The sequence below is a fragment of the Rutidosis leptorrhynchoides genome, chromosome 8 (genome assembly GCF_046630445.1).
Source record: "Rutidosis leptorrhynchoides isolate AG116_Rl617_1_P2 chromosome 8, CSIRO_AGI_Rlap_v1, whole genome shotgun sequence".
NCBI classification, from domain to species: domain Eukaryota; kingdom Viridiplantae; phylum Streptophyta; class Magnoliopsida; order Asterales; family Asteraceae; genus Rutidosis; species Rutidosis leptorrhynchoides.
In genome coordinates, this window is record NC_092340.1 from 36,125,165 (window position 1) to 36,144,501 (window position 19,337).

Consider the following 19,337-nt stretch of genomic DNA (forward strand, 5'->3'; position numbering starts at 1 on the left):
ATCATACTAAATACAACTACATAATATCAGTCATGATATTGGTTATAAAACATGAGTCAAAGGAGGCAACTTTGAAGCCAGCGAATAGCCAATTCTCAATTGAACGACAAGATACAATTCAGAATCACATAATACCTACACCATAAGAACTACTATAATATATTATTCCGAGATTTCCTTTCGACTATAATTTATTTATTCCTAGATTACTTTTCCTTCTTAAAGGGAGTTTGTAACCTAGTAACTGTTAAAACACATTGTCATCCTTTTACATTATAAAGTAGACGTTTTCAAGGATCGCATTAAGTATTAAACAAATCAAATTAATCCCATCCAGCACATTAATTTATTTAATCTATGGTAAATCAATTTAGCACTCCGAATACATACACCATCAACGATATTAAAACCTAAATTATCAAAACAAGCATCCATTAATAGATCTAAACACTGAAAATTGGAAAGTTGACTTACTTCTTGTGCCTCTGAGCAAAAGTAGAGTTCTTGCGGTCTTCCTCTGCAATCATTTCAATTTTCAGGTAATCAAATACAACGTGATTGATTGATAGATATATATCGTTGAAAGTGTTTAATTACCGGTGAGACCGAGAGAAAACTTGGTGATGATAGTGCCGGTGACGGCGAATCCAACGAGGAACGGCCAGCACCTTTCAAATTCGCGCTTGAAAAACACTCCCCATGGATCGAATTTCCTCATTTTAATTTGTTTGTATCGTTTTCTCGTTTCTGTGCCCTAAAAATGTGATTTTGCAAAACGTCGTTTCTCTCAAGTCTATATGAGTATATGGGTTGTGTCGGGTCCGGTTGGGTTTTTACCCAAGTTACAAATTTGAGCAAAATCACCCTCTTAAGTTTTTGTTTCTAAAATTCAAGTACCCCAAGTTTTTTTTATTGGTAATACACGGGTAGATTATTTGACTTTTGTTAGATTTTTTTTACCAATCAATTCAATATTAGTTATGTATTTAACATTTAACAATATGACATTCAAATATATTTAAAATATAATATAAACAAAATACTAAGTTTTAATGTAGTTATCATTATACAAAGTACATTTCCAAATATATTTTTTTCCCAAGGCAAAAATATATTAATTTTCAAACACATACAAACCTGGACAGGGAATATCCTAATCCAACACTACAATACAAAACCAACCCAAAACTACAAACATTCAAAACAAAACAATCAAATATTGTTATATACAATTATATATTAAATATTAAATATTAAATGCAGTAGCAGAGTTAGGAGAGTGACTAGGGGGTGTTAAGCCACCCTCAACCTCCCTAACTTTTAATTGGTATGTATGATAATTTGGGAATATTTACTCATAAGCCACCTCCAATAACTAATAGTTAAGTATAATAATAACAATATATATATACGTATATACAGGCAATAACCATAACGTCCAATAGTCCATTATATTACCATCTGTATCTGTGTTTTCATTTTACTAGGTAATAACTTTATATTCATTTTGTTCTTTTTCCGTTACATTGTTTAATTTAAAATTTTCTTTTGTGACCAAATAATTCCATGTTTATAAAATTCCGTTATACTAACTTTTTTATTCAGAGATATCGTGGACTTAAATTTTGAAATCTTGATTGCTTAAAATTAATCTTAGATACCATTTTGTATAATTTACATGTTTAAGAGAGTTTTTTTTGAAATCTTGAAAGATTGGAAGAGGAATAGAAATGTGATTACATGTTAAAATTACTAGTATTTAAGTTCTTTATTTATTTATTTACACCAAGTTAGATTCTTATACATAGTTGTCAAAAATAATTTTAACTTACATTCATATAACTATAAGATTATGCGGAATATGATTTTAATGATTTTATTGTATCGTTTGAATTAATATTATCATATTACTATATCATAAAAGATCAAGCCACCCCTAGTTCTAATTTTTAGCTCTGCCTCTGATTAAATGTAATTACGTATAATGTCATTCTTGAAACATACTCATATTGATAAAAGTTTATTATGTGAACCTATTTTTTCAATACACTAAAAGTTCAACTTATCAATATTACACTAGACTCCTTATAGATTTGCAAACTTTCATCTATCAAACTAATCTCTTTGAATCCATGTGAAACAAAGGGGCTAGATTCCTTATAGATTTAATAACTATCAACTATCAAGCTAACCCCTTTAATCTACGTGAAACTAAGGGACTGTTTACTTTTTTCTGAATTTATCTTTGTTTCTATTTGCCTCTTATAATGGAGGGATGTCTGATTCCATGACTCCTGTAAATAGACCAATTTTTAGATTAAGTGGTAAATTAAGTGACAAAGAAATAATAATTTTACTTACTGAATTAAGAGCTGTATAAAAAGTAAAGACATACTATTAAGTGATAATTAAACATGCCCTAGTTAAGTTATCAAATTGCAAAATATATATCGCACTATTTTAACTTGGTTTACTTGTACTGTTTTTATATTTTTATATTTTGACATTTGAATTTATTTTTATTACTCTTACAAGAAACAAGTAATTATGTTTAATCCAATTATGGTGTCTTTTTTCCTTCAAATACATACATATATAAGCTTATTTTTACATTAACTTATATATACACAATAAACCTATATATTTATATCAGTATTTTATTCATTAAAATTCCAACCATAACATAGTTAATGTTTCACACTCTATATATCTTATACAATATTTGACATTACACAATGACTCTTATTTTTATATATTGTCGTTACTATTCGCAAATAACATATGATGAAATTTTTTTATTTAAAGAAATGTTGTGGCCAATCTTATGTGTTTATGTTGGTGCGTTAATCCACAGTTCTATTATTTGCTATTTTTTGTAATAGTTCTATCGTTAACGTTTGTTACATTTCAGTCATGTATGAATATTGGTTACCGTTTAATAATGTTTAATGTGTTTAACCAATGTCGTAGGATGGTTACGAGTTGTTTGGTTGGCAACTCAGACCATCGACCGATGGAAGGCACCATCGGTCGAGGGACAAGCACCATCGGCCGATGGTCAGAGAACATCGACCGATGGTCACTGCAAGAGTATATAAATGGAGGTGTCGGGTTTTTTGATTAGTTTACGAACCCTACATCTCCTAGATGACTTGTTAACTCATGTTATCGTCCCTAACTATACCCCAACCGATTACAAACCCTTAGGCGTCGATTTCATCAACAATTCGTTGGTTTTCTTCGATCCCGAAGGGTAATTGTATTCGTCTCAACCTAGATTAGTGTTTTCCGCCTCTAATCCTAGTTATACGTTTGTTCTAAGATCCATACATCGTCTACAGTTTCATAAAATAAGAAATTATAAATAAATAGAAAATTTAAACCACCATGAGTGATCCCAAACCGTATAAAAAATTATATTTGATCTGGTTATTATTTTAGAATTAGAATTAAAATTAGATAACCGAGTTTCTAAGTATATTAGAAAATGAAGGGGGTAATTTGTCGATACATGAAATATGATCCTTGAAAGTAGGGATGACAATGGATATCCGATTCAGTGGATATCCATCCGATCCACCCGATTATTCGTGAATATGGACGATCTAAATGGATATGGATATGGATGAAAAAATTTCATCTATTGATGAACCCGCTTCCACCCGAAATAACTAAATATATAAATTTATCACTCAAATTAGTATCATTTATGTAGTGATATTTCATTAATTATATTCATATTCATCTTTCGTTATATTTTTTCTAAAAATATAACTTTATTCTTATATTTTGTTTTGTTTAATTTAAATGTATTTATCGTACTTTGGTGGTTTAAATGTGATTCCATGTAACTAAAAGTAAGCAACTTACATGTCGATATCTTTACACATTTAATAGGCTATTTATTGAATATTTGTATATATAGATTAGTAAAAATGTGACTTTCGGTCGCATAAACTATTAAAATTTTTACTTTTGATCGTATATAATGAACCACCGCTTATAATTGTTAAAAATAAGATAAATTTAAACGGATATGGATAATTATCCATTAACCCACTTCACCCGACGAATATGGATATGGATGAATGAAAACTAAAAAAAATAAATGGATATAGATATGGATACGGTACTTTAAAGTATACAACTGTACAAAACAGTCGAAGCCACAAAATTCACAACACTGCACAGTCCGTCCTCGGCCGTCACCCGCTCGCCGGTCTCCGTCGTCGCTCCTTCTGACCACCACTGTTTATCGACTTACTCTATTGTTTTCTTCACACTTCACAAAATAATCGTAAGCATCACGATTTCTCAGTTTATTACTATTAGCATTTGCTTAATTAATCAGTTGATAATTTAATTTATATACTTAATACATAATTAATACTTAATACTTATATACGCCGTAGCTGTTCAAACAAATTCAACGAAATGTACACTTTTTCGTTCACCTAAGGCTAATTAATTTTCCAAATTTAAGTATTTTTAAACAAATTCGTTTCGATCGATTATCAGGAATCAGAATATTTCATTTGTGTTGCAGTAAATGTCAGTTGTAGCATATAATCAACTGGTTTTCAGTCAGAGCCCTAATTCTCATAGTTTACATTCTTTACGCCAATCGAAGATTGGCCCCTTCAGAGCTCTAGATATCAGGTCTCTCTTACTTCAATGATTGTTTCATTCTCATATTCTTCATGCACTTGTTGTTTCTCCGCCAATGGATTCCCAAAATTTTACTCATTTCGGTCGTTTTTGTTATGATTAGTGACAACCAAATGACAGCCATTTGAGTGATATGAACAGACAAAATTTAATCTGCAGTTGTTCAAATAAAACATGAATTTTCAAGCTCTTCTGTATATATGTGTGTGTATTGTATTCCTTGTATAAAACTATAAATAGCCTAAACCCTAGTTCTTTACTTTTGTTTATTTTCAGGAAACGGTTTTTTAACGGTCGTAGAAGCTTTTTACCAGGTAAAACTGATGCATGTTAGTAATTAGATTCTGTAAAATACTAGTAATAGTTAAGCATTAATGTGAATCGGCCTTTTCATTTCAAAACGTTAACACGTTGGTTTTGATGCAGTGACCCTTTCTAAAACAGTTACGTGTGCAATGAAATCGTATAAGTTATCTGACCTAACGCCGTCGGAGGTCAATAATCTTAAAGCGCGACCCCGAATAGACTTCTCTTCCATTTTTAGCACGGTGAGTTGCTTTATTCGTAAGATGTATTTTGAGCTTTTCTTTAATCTGCATATATTTAGAGAAATTATCTATTGGTATTTGAACACAGGTGATACTGAAAATTGTTTTGAATCTCAGGTCCAGCCCATTGTTGATGACGTTCGTAACAGAGGTGATGCTGCTGTTATAGAGTAGGTGCTTCTAATTTCTTTTAGATCTTCTATTTGTATATCTGTTTAAATATTTTGGACTGTTGGAGTTGTTTTATGGAACTATCACAATTCATTTTCTTGTACCTAACTGGTGATTTATATATTCTTTTGCAGTTATACTTTACGATTTGACAAAGTTGAATTAGAAAAGATAATTGAAAATGTTAATGATCTCCCAGATCCAGAGGTATTTGTATGAATATACCTATTTATTGCCTTACAATGTGATCAGCTTTTTAATGCTTTTTGCAACACGCCTTCATATTTTTGCAAGTAAACTTGAAACAGATTTATTTTAAAAAAATTCTAGCTCTAACTCCATTTCAGCTTGATGAAGCTGTTCGTCAATCGTTTGATGTGGCATACAGCAACATCTATGCATTTCATGCTGCACAAAAACCAGTTGAGAAAGTTGTTGAGAACATGAAAGTAAGTTATATAGGTCATACCAACATTGTTATTCATGAACCCTGAGTTAATATTAATCTTTTGTGTTATGTGTTATACAGGGTGTGAGATGCAAACGAGTAGCGAGGAGCATTTCTTCTGTTGGTCTGTATGTTCCCGGAGGGACTGCAGTTTTACCTTCAACCGCTCTTATGCTTGCTATCGTAAGATATGATAATTATCTTGATCATAATATCTAAATAAAGGTGGCAACTTTGAACTATTTATGGGTCAATGGGTTGACTACTCGACTAGAGTTGTATTTTCTTTTTCAGTCAAATCAAAAAGTTATGATTAAATAGGAACAGGTCATACGGGCTGAAAGTTGCTCAAAACCCCTATTCAATGCATACATCAGTCTTTAAAATCTATTTAATTTCAAGATTTAGATTTGATAGTAATGAAGTTGATTTTGTAATCATAGTTAATGCATTCACGTTGTATAGAAATAGAAATCTACATATTGGACAAAAGATTATATCAGGTTAATAAAACCACCTGACCCGCCCATTGTGCCATCTCTAATTATGTCTATGTTGGTGAAAGCTAACTTTTTAGCGTACTGGGTTCCTCAGCCTGCACAGATTGCTGGGTGTAAAACTGTAGTGCTCGCAACTCCACCTTCTAGTGATGGAAGCATCTGCAAGGTAATTGCCTCATCTGAATGAAGTTTTTAATCATAGATTAGTTAAATATTAAATATTAAACTCATTTTTAAAGTCTAATATGTGACATCATGTAGGAGGTACTGTATTGTGCGAAGAAAGCTGGAGTAACCCACATTCTCAAAGCTGGAGGAGCTCAGGTTTTAAATTTTTCTTATTAGAAGATAGTTTTCTTTTTTGAGTGTTTCCTATTGAGTATCCATTTCTGTTGGTTGTGCTTATTGTAGGCAATCGCTGCCATGGCATGGGGAACATCATCTTGTCCTAAGGTATAACATTTAATCATCTGACTTGTTAAAAGAAGCAATTGTTTTACTTGATAAATGAATAAATTATTTCTTAGTTTTGAACTTCTTAATTTTAGGCTGAGAAGATATATGGGCCTGGGAATCAATACGTGACAGCTGCAAAAATGATTCTCCAGGTACAACGTCTCCTAAACATTTCATGTGCCTTGGTACACAATGGTGTACACGAAAGATTAACACTCATGCTGTTGTGAACTATTCTTGTTTCACAGTTTATATAACGCTTTTTTATTTTTTTTATTGTGTGTTTTTACAGAACAGTGAGGCAATGGTGTCTATTGACATGCCTGCAGGACCATCGGAAGTGCTTGTCATCGCTGACAAATATGCTAGCCCTGTTCATATAGCTGCAGATCTGCTTTCTCAGGTCAAATTTCAAATTTTATTTTGTACTAGAAGCAGTTTTCTTTATTCTTTTTAGCAAAATGTTTTTGCTTTTAAAACTTTTGTGATGAAGACGGTCATTATCATATTCTTTTCATCTCATATCCCGTTTTCCATTTTCAGGCAGAGCATGGACCCGACAGCCAGGTGGTTCTGGTAATTGCAGGTGACGGTGTAGATATAAATGCAATTGATGAAGAAATCACCAAGCAGTGCTACAGTCTCCCGAGAGGAGAATATGCTTCAAAAGCCCTTGGCCACAGCTTCACTGTGTTTGCACGTGATATGGTCGAGGTTCGTGTTTCTTTGTTAGTGTTCTACACAGTCAAAAACATTCTTTACATATTCCAACTGGTCTATATGAAGTATTTTGCTATCAGTCTTACGTGACTAGTGTTCAATATCTGAACTTGATCTATCGTGACAATTTTCAGGCAGTTACATTTTCCAACCTGTATGCGCCCGAACATCTGATCATTAATGTTAAAGATGCTGAGAAATGGGAGAGCTTTATCGAAAATGCAGGTAAAGACTTCAACGCTGTAGCTTTTACCCCTTTTTGTTTACACGAATATTATGTTTCCTACCAGATGAATTTTTTATTCAGCAACTTCTCTAAAACTAGACAACTTATGTGGGCCATGCTATATAAAATTACTGCAGATATCGTAACATAACTTATAAATCAATTGTAAAGACTGAGTATATCTTCTGTTTGTAGGCTCTGTATTTTTAGGGCAGTGGACTCCGGAGAGTGTGGGAGACTACGCTAGCGGAACGAACCATGTTCTTCCGACTTATGGATATGCACGAATGTACAGTGGAGTATCTCTCGATTCATTTTTGAAGTACATAACAATCCAGTCTTTAACAGAAGAAGGGCTCGCAAAACTTGGTCCGTATGTGGCAACCATGGCTGAGGTCGAGGGATTGGATGCTCATAAAAGAGCTGTAACTCTTCGGCTTTCAGACATCAAAGCAAGACAGGTTGTATGAGTAACTTGTTCTACGAACTGAATTGGGTGGGGTGTGTAAGAGAACTAATTTGGTGTTATTTGTACCTGGAAAACTTGTTTGGTAGGTTGTTTTGTTTGTCCTTGTTATATCAAAATGATGATCAGTTTTGAGTTTGTAGTTGCCAGGTTGTTGATCCGGTTAGACCTGGATTTCGAATTCAATAAATTATACAGTATTACACTTATCAAGTTAATCATCTATGTATTTCATGATGGTTTGCCAAAGAATGTCTCTTCTTCTTTATCACCTTCGTCCCAGGCGTTATATTTAGAATTAGTTTATTCTATTTAAAAATTTTCATGAAATGGTTTATATCATTCGTCAAAAGGATTGACTTCTTCTTCATCGTCGTTTCAAATCCTTGAATCATACTATGTTTTTTCAGCGAGTTGAGTTTGATCTCAAGCTCTCTTACTTGTTTTCATAGGTCTTTAAACTCTATTGGTTGTATTTTTGCCTCGACGAGCGAATATACAATTAACAAGATGATATCTTTCCATGTCAACAGTGAATCCGTTCGCCATCTATACATTCTAATACCAAATGATGAAGAATCGATGTAAATACTTGGCCTTACACATACAAACATAGACTTCATTCGTTCCAAAATAACTCTCATTTTGACTTTTGAAAATGTTCTTTTTCACCTTTGATTTTAAATATTATAATTTGTGTTGGATATAGATAGAAAATATGTCAATGAAAGACATTCAAAAGTAAAAAATTGAACCGTTATTTTGAGACGCGGTGAGTGATAAGTATATAAAATTATAATCACAATGGTTTTGTCAAAGAGATTTTTAGTGCCATGTCAGACTCCTTTTTCGAAAATAGACATACGGACCGCCGGAATGTGAAATATATCCGGCAATAAGCATTCGCCATACATGATAAATCAATATAGTAAGAAAACCAAGAATTTGAATCGGTACTGCCGGGTGCATATAAGCATTCCGGCGGCAGAGGGTTACACGTGTTGATTGGTGAGTGGTTAACGCTGGTACTGCTGAATAAATTTCGCATTCCGACGGTCACTACGTCTATTTTCGAAAAAGGATTCTGATATGGTCTTTTGCAGTAAAAAATATAACAACAAAACCCAATCCTGCATATGCAAGGTATGGGGGAGGTGAGATGCAGAAAATCATTCCCCTTTCATAGAATAAATACAAGTCATTTCTCTACCCGAATTGAAACACTCCCAAGAATAGAGAAAGTCATCCCTCTCAATATTCAATGGATAGAGAGATTGCTTTCAAAAGGACTTCCGACCCATAAGTAAGAAAAATTATAAAAATAAAAAAATGAGACACCATGAAAATTGTAGAATCAAATTTTCACGGGTTTTAAATCCTGCCTGGAATTCAATTTAGCCTCTAACCAACAATCAAGTCGCTAATAAATCGACGTTTGACTCGATTAATATCGCCATCTGCAGTAAAAAAAATCTTTTTGTTAAAATTATACAAAATCTGTAACAATATTCATCCAACTCTAATCCCTAAAAAGTAGGATTTACCACAATGAAAAAAGTCAAACATAATTACCGCAATGAATCTTTTACGTTATCATGATGATTGCCTCCATCAGTCAGTCGTATATATGTATAAACATTTACTTTTGAACAATTTATAATCTTAATGGCCTTTTAATACATTTTAAACTACTTGTTGCTTATATACTTGTATTAAAGTAGTGTTAAAAATGTACGTTCACACACCCACTAATGTGGTACAGGCAAAAGACAAAGTAGGGTAGGAATTAAGTGAAAGTTGAGCCAATAAACTATTAGAAATCATTGTATGACAACCATATGTTATCATCAACATTTGGTTGTGGTATGATTATTTCGATTGTGTGTCTAAAAAACAAAACAAGATAGCATTGACCCTGACTACATGATAGGTTTGGTCACAAGTACTAGCAATTGTGATGTACATTTTTAAATGACCAACCCTTCTCATGTCGGGTCTCATTCGCCTTTAAAAAAGGTTTGGTCTTTTAAACATGTGAAATCGTACATTATGTGTCATTGAAACAAAATATACGTTTTTGTATCATAATAAAAACAAACTAATTGAACACACCACGACTATTTTTGTGTATATAAAACTACTGAATGTGAAGCTACACTAGCATATATTCGTTGTTACTACCCAATAAAAATAAGCATTTTTTTAAACTGTTGTTTGAAGTCACTGGTAGAGAAGTCAAACGTGATGTCAAAGCTCACTCAACCGATCAAAGTTAGTGGTCTACTGTATGATTTTCAAAGTAATTTATAATAAAAATAAAAATAAAGATAGTAGGGTCATGAGACCCCATTGCCATGCCCATAGATACGCCTCAGATTGCAGGGCATAAACTTTCACTATCTGTTAATATAAATAAATGGTAATCAGTTACCTGTTAAACCGGCAAAACTAATTTTTTGACATTTATAGAATTTTTCATGTGACATTTTTGAATAGCTAGGAAAAAAAAAAAAAAAAAGAAAAGAAAACAATTTTCAAAAATAAATCTAAATATTTATTGTTAAAAATTTATAATAACTATATTAAAACAAAGTGTTATATTTTTTTGAAAAGAAAACTCACACACACTTTACACGAATATTTACAATAATTTACGAAATATGTCTATAACAAGACTTAACCCTCAACCTCTTGGTTAAAAATGCATCAAGATACCGCAATACCAATAACCTTTTGATAACAAAGTATTATATTTTAACTCAAACATATTTTTTTAATTTATAAAATAAATTACTCCATCCATCATTTTAAATGTCTACTACGAAATCATAAAAAGTTTTAAGAAATTTCATCAACTTTATCCTTCACCAATAAAATTCTACCAAAATATCACGTATAGTCGTATACTTCAAGTCATCACCAAGTAAGTCTAACAAAATCTATCATGTCAAAACTTTATATACATTGACAATAACACATAAACAATAAATTTATAGCCTATATTACATAAAAAGATACTACCTCCTTTACAAATCTATTATTCATTATTTTATTTTGAAGTGTCCTAAATTAATTGTCTATTTTTATAAATGAAAAAAAAAACTGTGATAAATTTTTTTTATGCCCCTACTTATATTTATGTAGGACAAAAAGATACTAAATAAAAATTAAAGAATAAGATGAAAGTTAAAAAATATATATATATGTAACAAATTTTTTCTTATGTTTTTTGTGGGGATAAAATAAATTTGAAAAGGAGGGATTATAAAAGGGGGATGATTCTCACACACACTTTTTTGATCCTCACACATCTATTTTAACTTTTTACTCTTCTAATAATACTCAATTGGTGTGTGAGTATCAAAAAAGTGTGTGTGAGAATCATCCCCCATTATAGAATAGGAGTAATAATAAATCAATCAGCAATGACACATACTTCGGTGCACCACCAATCGGTAACTAAAGGTTGACACGTGTCATATGTCGTGAAGCTGACGTGGAAATTATACCAGCTGGGACCCAACCCACCGCTATACTACAAATACCCTATATGTTTCCACCAATTTCCAACAGATATAATAATAAACGGGTGGAATGAAGTGAAATTACATCCACAAAAATTATCGGAATTACCAGCCTGTCTCCGGTTGTGAGCGACACGCGCGTCATATTGGTTACCGGAAAACATGGGGATGTCGTGGGATGACGTGGTGTTAATAGAAAAAGGTAAGACCTGTAACGACCCTACGGTGGTTACGGTTAACTGCCCCGATAAAGCCGGGCTTGGTTGTGATCTGTTACGTGTTGTACTTGAATTCGGACTTTATGTTACTCGTGGAGGTACGTCACCTGCTTAATTTCACAGTTTTATAAATTCATAAAGATTTTCAAAAATTCACGTTTTGTTTGTTTCAATTCTGTGATCCAATTTTATAATGGATATGTGTATGTATTTGTGTTAGATATATTATTATTGTTCAATTGTACGTACGTTGTCCTTATTTCAATTACAATTTTTTATTTTTATTACTGGAATTAATTAATGGCTCACAATTGTATGATATATATTTTTGTTAGATTTTTCAACTGATGGAAGATGGTGTTACGTAGTACTGTGGGTGGTCCCACGGCCAAGGTCACTAAAGGTTAACTGGGAGAGCTTAAACAAGCGTCTTCTATCTTGTTGTCCTTCATACTTGCCTGCATTTTATCTCAATCAGCTCACTACTTGTTCTAAGCCACCTCAACTCTATCTTCTGACTGTTTTCTCCGTTGACCGAAAAGGGTTAATCCATGGTGAGCAATTTTAAAATTTTGCAAACGGTTTTGTTCTTTTTTTGCAACAGGTTTTGTTGTTCTTTTCACTTTTTAAGAGTTAGTATACATTTTATATACTCCCTGTTTGACTATTTGTTTGATTTGAGATACATTGACGAATTGTCTCCTTCATTTAATCCTCTTATAAAGTTAATAAATTAATTGCTATATTTAATGTTAAATAAATTTTCAATCATAAAAAGGAAAACTTTAATGATTTTAAAGTAAGGGACAATCTTTGATAAAATGGTAAGTTGGACAGTTTTTATGGGATGGAGAGAGTATATGTTTTGTTCTTTTTAAAGACAACTCACCCTCCCGATACGATTTTTTTCAAGAATATATAAATATTGTACCCTCGACTTGAACTCCTAAACACGGGCGCATAGACCTTGATGCCGCTAAGCCAATCATCCTTTAGTTATATAGTATATGCTCTAATTTGGACGTAACTTTTGATAGATGTCACTAAAGTCCTTTCGGAACTCGAGCTAGCAATTCAACGAGTCAAAGTAACAACCACCCCAGATGGAAAGGTTTTGGACCTATTTTTCGTTACAGATGAAATGTAAGTCGTCTTGTTCTTGTTTTACTACAATAGCTGTATAATTCAGTTTATATATAATCTAGAAAATGTAAATCTGTCGGCATTTTTAATATTTCTTTTTACATATGCTACTTTGACAAGTAAAACTGTGTGTTGTATGTTTCACAGGGACCTACTTCATACGCGAATCAGACGTGAGGAAACATGTGAACATCTTAGTGCCGTTTTAGGAGAGTATTGTATCAGCTGTGAACTTCAGTTAGCAGGGCCCGAGTACGATATTCAGCAACAACATTCGTGTATTTCTGAAGCTGTTGCTGAAGAATTGTTCAGCAGTGACCTATCTGCCAATAAAGATCGCTCACCGGCCCTCAGTGCTGATGTGTCGAAAGTTAAGACGGCTAATATTACTGTTGATAATCTGCTAAGTCCTACTCATACTTTACTTCAGATACAGTGTCTTGATCAAAAGGGCCTTGTTTATGACATTTTGAAGATCTCCAAAGACTGCGATATACGAGTATGATTCACCTTATAGTCTTTATATTTTCTCCTTCCAAAAATAAATGTCACATTTGACTTTTAAATGTTTTTCTTTCACAACTTTGACTTTAAATATTTTTGCTTGTTATATGCCATATTTGATGAAATTTATATGAATGGATTAGGTTTTAAACATGTTTTCATTGATATGATTTTCATTGAATACAAACAACAAAAATATTAAAAGTCAAAGTTTAAAGAGACTTCAAAAGTCAAATTGTTATTTTGGATGACCAGAGTACATGTTTTAGCAACTTGGGAATGTATGTGTTGATGTAATGTTCATTTAATTGGTTGGGTTTTTTTTTTTCCAGATTGTGCACGCAAGAATCTCGTCTAGTGTTAAGGGGTACAGAAGCATGGACTTGTTTATTCAAAAAGAAGATGGAACGAAGATGTTAGATAAAGATAATCAGGCAGGTTTATGTTCGCGATTAAAGGAGGAGATGTTACATCCGCTGAGAGTTGTAACGACTAATCGTGGTCCTGATACAGAGCTTTTGGTTGCTAATCCCGTCGAGCTATGTGGGAAGGGGAGGCCTCGGGTATTTTATGATGTCACACTCGCGTTAAAGACGCTTGGGATATGTGTCTTCTCGGTGAGTATTTTTAAACAAAATAACACAAACCAAAGGTGGCAGTTTCTACCCATTTTTTAAGATATGCAAGTAGCAATTTCTACCCATTTGCTTATACATTAGCGCCTCGGGCATGTTTCATTTCTAAAGACCAAGACAAGTAACAAAATGATAATAAAATCATGAACTTCTACATTATTTAATAAAATGCATGCTGCTGCTTCTAACATAAAAACATATTTGTATTCTCGATTTTACTCGAGAAGAAGACTAGATCGTGATTTCTTTTATTCTGTGGTTGTGTAGGCAGAGATAGGAAGGCACTCAACATCACAACGACAATGGGAAGTATACAGGTTCCTTCTGGATGAAACTAGCGGGTTTCCATTAAGTAGCAATCGGGCTAAAAGTGATATCGTGGACAAAGTCAGAAGAACACTTATGGGCTGGTGAACAAATATTCTACACATCCTCTGTCTATAAGTGATCATGAGGCATATGCAAATTTCTGCAATCTACCGATGACCCGACCTGAGATGATGAGATCGCTGGAGAACTGTTGACTGCGATTAAAGAGCAAAACTCAAGACAAGAGGTTGATCAAAATGAGTTAAGAGTGTGTATATACACACCCCAACAGGCTTCAATTTTTTATTGTAATAATCTGTGATTAATACGGTAAAAACATAATGTATTTATAATGGTAACATATACTTGCTGTTGTTTATAATGGAATTGCATTTGTAATAGTGGCGCAGACAGCACACCTTTGCTTTAAACATTGCATTGCCCAGTGTTCAACTCTACTTATTTGATGGATCTGTACATTGAGTTGCACATAGTTTTCAACCCAAAATTGTGTATGTTATACAATCTCTTTTAAGCTGTAACATGAGATTTAGCGGTGGGTAACGCTCCTAATAGCCATAATGGGTTTTGGACAAGTCTTCCTTAACGAATCGGAGTTCAATAGACTCAAAAATCTTGGTTAAGTAGAGAAAATGATTAATCATACGATCCACCAGCACAACTTTATATCTTTAAGTTCCAACAGTTAACAATATGCATAACGTGTGGCCATTATCTGCCCCAAAAGATCAGCGGTAACTCATGATCACGAGGATGGATTGAAACCTGATATACTGAGTAACTGGTCCAGTGAAATATCTCACACGGAAACAAAAATTGCCTGTTTATAGGCTGGTTTAAATACAATTTATAGTACCAAAAAATTCAAAAGAAAAGTAATTGTTCAATAACCGACAATAAAAAGTATACATACGAGTTCTCTGGCTAGATCTTAAAGAGACAGACATAAATAAAAAGCAAGGGACTAATCTTAATGTAGAGCAATACCTCCGCCTGAATACTCAACTTCATGTGCAGGGGGTAAAGACGAAACCCAATCAGATGCATGAGTCGGAAGAAGACCAAGTGTGTTCAGCTTCCATACACCAAGCAACATACCACCCAAATTAAGGGCAATGTATATTAACTTGGGTAAAAGTAGGTCTACTTTATTATCCTTGTACGGTTCAAAAACCTTCCCGACCCCTTGAAGGGCGCTTAACGGCTGCCAAAGAGCTGAAAACGTTATTCCTATGCTAAACAAATGAACAGTGCTTCCAGCCATCCACATCATGAACCCCATCATCAACAGATTCTTAAACGGAGCCTGAGCCACTTCCCATGCTTTCTGAGACTTCCAGTTTGCTTCAGCATCTTTCTTTTGGCGACTCATAGTTGAATCATCTTGATCATGTGAGGCACGAGTGAAACCTGGTGGGTCCGGAATGTCACGAGACGAAGGTGCCGATGAATTGTCTGTGAAGTCAACAGCCCATTTCCTGTTTCCCATCACTCCTTTCCCCTTATCCATCTGCATAGTCATTTTACGTAGTACTATAACTTATTAGATTATGTATTAACACGTTAGAGACAGGACGAAACAAAACCTAGAATTTGAATCATTCAGAAACAAATGGGTTAAAATTGTCATCTAGGATAAACAGACAGTACTATAACAATTTTTTATTCTCTAATCATGCTATCATCAATTCACTCTCAGAAAATACTTTAACGAACCAATCAAACTGAAAGTTGCATCTTAGGTAGCTGTTCATTAAAATCGATCGCGTAACAGAACCATGCTTTATCAGTAGCACATACACTATTTAGTAACAGAATTTAGCTAATTTAGTTCAGTTTCTTATTCAAAGTCACCAAAAATAAATTCAAACCCTAGAAAGATCAAAGTTTCAACCTGATTTCAATTCAACAGAACCAGGTTAACATCATGTAACTGAAGCGGTTATATTCTACTTAGAATAATAATTCAAAATCAAACAAACAATAAAGTGTTGACGTTGGATCGCATACTTATTTCGATTCGATTCAATTCAATTAGAAAAAAAAAGTAAGGTGATCTTACAATCAAAACAAACAATAGAACTCAAACTGACGGCAAAATTCTAAGGTATTTTAAAAGCGTGATTTGAAGTAATTATGTATCAAGTTATTATCAATCGATTAAGGGGAGACAGATATACGTACCTAAAATAATGAGAAATAGAGAGTAGAGATAGAGATGTGATCGAACGGGGAACGGAGTGGTCGAGATCTACCAACAGAAAGTAAAGAGGAATCGACTTCAACTATTAAAATAACAAAAGAGACCATCAACTATATGGTATCTTACATTTTAGTCCTCAAAACTTTTTTTTTTTTTTTACTAATATGAATTATTTATGAGTGTTTATCGATTTGATTTTTCAGTTTTAGATTTTTTTCATTTTATTTGGATCAGTTTGTGTTGAAAGATTTAGAGGTAAAACTACCATAGAACAAAAACCAATGGGGGATCAACCAACTCGTGATCATCAACTAACCCAAGTCAAGAGAAGAGAACACGCATCCTGCAAAAAAAAAAAAAAAAAAAAACACTGACAAAAGAACCACAAGGAACTGAGCTCAATCCTCTAAACATTTAGATGTTACACATCAACTAACATGTTAATAGTAAACCGCAAGGTGTTGGTGCATTGGTGGTGACCTGACTTCTCATAAGGGAGGTCAGTGGTTTGACTACATGTGCTGCAAAAATATTTTCCTTGTGGTTATCCGCTCATTTCATGGGCCTCGTAGATCTAGGACGTTTATGCGTTTGAGCCTCACCCAAGGGGGTTCTATCACATGCGATGCACATATGTATTCGCCGTGGGAGTTTCCTTGTGAAAGGCAGTAGGACTGCTAATGTTTGTCCAGTAAATGATCGAGTGAGTGGGTTCAAACGTCGCGTTCGGACCCTCATTAGTGACTCCTAACCGGTGTTAAAAATCACATGTAAATAGTAAGCCACCATATTGATCTTCAAATACAAAGTTTTTTTCTAACATATGATGGCATGAAGTTTTTTGGAGTTTTTAGTAGCTTTTACCAGTATCGTTTATGACAAAACTCATATCTAATAAGACTTTCGTTTGATTAGAAAAGTTTAAAACTTTTAGCATGAGGGAAGAAGCTAAAATCTAATAGAATTAGTGTTTGAGTAAAACTTTATAGCCTTTTCTCCTTTTACTCTTTATTTTAATAGTTTTCGATACTTCATCAAATATCTAAATACTCGCGGAATTATCACATCTTTCGAAGCCAAGTATGGGAACATGATTCTTGGTCATGGACGATGGGTAAAAAGGTCACTTCACTACTAAACGACTTGCTGACATCATTGACGAGACTGTTTTATCAACACCAATAACATGCCAACCTTTCATGCACAACAATCTTGTACCTAAAAAACTCGAGATTTTCGCCTGGAGATAAAAACTTAGAAGGCTGCCTATTCTAACCGAGCTCGACAAGAGAGGTATCGATCTAGGTTCAGTACGTTGTCACACTTGTGATGACGGTGTCGAAACTATAGATCGTGCTCTCATCTTCTGTAAACACGTCGTGGACATTTGGGACTAAGTACATAAGTAGTGGAAGATTGACCCGGTAATAAACCTTAGTATTGAAGACATCTTCTGTGGTAAAAATAGGAAAATACAATCAAGTTGGAGATGTAAGCTATGGCAAGCCGTGTAATGGGTAAGCGGTTATTACATATGGTGAAATCGCAATTGTGACAACCCGGAAATTTCCGACCAAATTTAAATTTTAATCTTTATATATTCCCGAAACGATAAGCAAAGTTTGTAAGTTGAATCTCAAGAATTTTAAACTGTGTTCATACACGCATTTAACCTCAACCAAATTCCAATGATTCACGAACCAATATATGAACGAACATGATTATATATGTATATGTGTATAAATTATAAGTTGAAAATATTAGCAAAGTATTAGACGTATAATACTTTATATAAACGTATTTGTTTCAAAATATATTCTAATAGTTATCAATGGAATTAAAAGATGATATCAAATAATTAAATTATTAGATACATTGAATTATAATTACGAGTCTCTGTTGAGAGGTCCACTATGATTTGAGAAATTTATTCTTTTTAACGGTATTCGTAATAATTGGTAAAGTGATTTATTAGAAGGAACAAAAGTGTCAATTAACGGGAACTAGACAAGGGTTAGTGGAGATTCCCGTTTGATTTTCAATTTATGCTTTACAATAATTGTCTCGTAACTTTTGATAAGTTAAACTATTAAAATTGTATATTAATTAACGTGAAAGTAAAATTGTAGAATATATATAACTTAGAAGATGGATATTGATAAGTTAAATAGATCGACATTTTACATTAAGATGATTCCTTACGTTTGATTTTTCCTTTAGACTTAATACTATGAGTCATGATTAAAATGGAAATTAAAACCTTGAAACGTGATATGATTCATATATGATTTTACTTTCTTAAACGAAAACGTCTTTTTCGATATAATAGACTTTTATTATTAAAAACGTCTTATGACATAACAACTTCTACTATTATAACCTTTGTAATAAAATAATTTTTGAATATAAAATAATTTGGTTATTAAAATGTTTTATGAACGATTGTATATAAATGAACTATATCAATTTTAAACTTTAAAATACAAAGGTTACGAAATAGTAATTCTTAATATTTAAAAGATTTCTAAATATATAAGTTTTGAATGCATTAGTTTTGAAAAACTATATTAAGAAAAT

The 19,337-nt window shown here is 33.0% G+C and overlaps 4 protein-coding genes across 5 annotated transcripts; 2 read left to right on the forward strand and 2 right to left on the reverse strand.

Moving 5' to 3' along the window:
- Positions 1–470: 470 nt before the first annotated feature.
- On the reverse strand, positions 471–788 carry LOC139865041 (ATP synthase small subunit 6, mitochondrial-like). Its single transcript, XM_071853594.1, has 2 exons — positions 598–788; positions 471–517 (listed from the first exon to the last, which is right to left on the reverse strand). Exons 1-2 carry the CDS (start codon positions 716–718, stop codon positions 471–473), a joined length of 168 nt encoding a protein of 55 aa, XP_071709695.1. The 5' UTR covers positions 719–788.
- Positions 789–4,549: 3,761 nt separating this feature from the next.
- LOC139862030 (histidinol dehydrogenase, chloroplastic-like) lies at positions 4,550–8,421 on the forward strand. The gene is given in 14 exon segments (XM_071850577.1): positions 4,550–4,691; positions 5,077–5,216; positions 5,334–5,386; positions 5,522–5,594; positions 5,735–5,836; positions 5,917–6,018; positions 6,430–6,501; positions 6,597–6,659; positions 6,747–6,788; positions 6,884–6,943; positions 7,084–7,194; positions 7,335–7,505; positions 7,646–7,736; positions 7,933–8,421. Coding segments are annotated over 14 exon segments (1,497 nt in total). The 3' UTR covers positions 8,208–8,421.
- Positions 8,422–11,787: 3,366 nt separating this feature from the next.
- On the forward strand, positions 11,788–14,981 carry LOC139863072 (ACT domain-containing protein ACR9-like). The gene is made up of 6 exons (XM_071851716.1): positions 11,788–12,043; positions 12,281–12,499; positions 12,983–13,088; positions 13,236–13,587; positions 13,925–14,209; positions 14,495–14,981. The coding sequence occupies exons 1-6, from the start codon at positions 11,890–11,892 to the stop codon at positions 14,639–14,641; spliced, it is 1,263 nt and encodes a 420-aa protein (XP_071707817.1). The 5' UTR covers positions 11,788–11,889; the 3' UTR covers positions 14,642–14,981.
- Positions 14,982–15,352: 371 nt separating this feature from the next.
- Positions 15,353–16,875, reverse strand: LOC139863073 (uncharacterized). Of its 2 annotated transcripts, none has more exons than XM_071851717.1 (2): positions 16,742–16,875; positions 15,353–16,067 (listed from the first exon to the last, which is right to left on the reverse strand). In XM_071851717.1, exon 2 carries the CDS (start codon positions 16,065–16,067, stop codon positions 15,528–15,530), a length of 540 nt encoding a protein of 179 aa, XP_071707818.1. In that variant the 5' UTR covers positions 16,742–16,875; the 3' UTR covers positions 15,353–15,527. The 2 variants fall into 2 exon arrangements, with proteins under 2 accessions (XP_071707818.1, XP_071707819.1); XM_071851718.1 differs by lacking the exon at positions 16,742–16,875 and adding an exon at positions 16,620–16,708.
- Positions 16,876–19,337: the final 2,462 nt, after the last annotated feature.

What these genes read in the sequence shown, in the direction of transcription:
- LOC139865041 (XM_071853594.1), bottom strand. Translation starts at nt 718, where the DNA reads ATGAGGAAATTCGATCCATGGGGAGTGTTTTTCAAGCGCGAATTTGAA. An exon ending in GTTTTCTCTCGGTCTCACCG is followed by an intron (nt 518 to 597) that starts GTAATTAAACAC and finishes AAATGATTGCAG; the next exon opens with AGGAAGACCGCAAGAACTCT.
- LOC139863072 (XM_071851716.1), top strand. Translation starts at nt 11,890, where the DNA reads ATGGGGATGTCGTGGGATGACGTGGTGTTAATAGAAAAAGGTAAGACC. An exon ending in CCGAAAAGGGTTAATCCATG is followed by an intron (nt 12,500 to 12,982) that starts GTGAGCAATTTT and finishes AACTTTTGATAG; the next exon opens with ATGTCACTAAAGTCCTTTCG. An exon ending in TTGGGATATGTGTCTTCTCG is followed by an intron (nt 14,210 to 14,494) that starts GTGAGTATTTTT and finishes GTGGTTGTGTAG; the next exon opens with GCAGAGATAGGAAGGCACTC.
- LOC139863073 (XM_071851717.1), bottom strand. Translation starts at nt 16,067, where the DNA reads ATGGATAAGGGGAAAGGAGTGATGGGAAACAGGAAATGGGCTGTTGAC.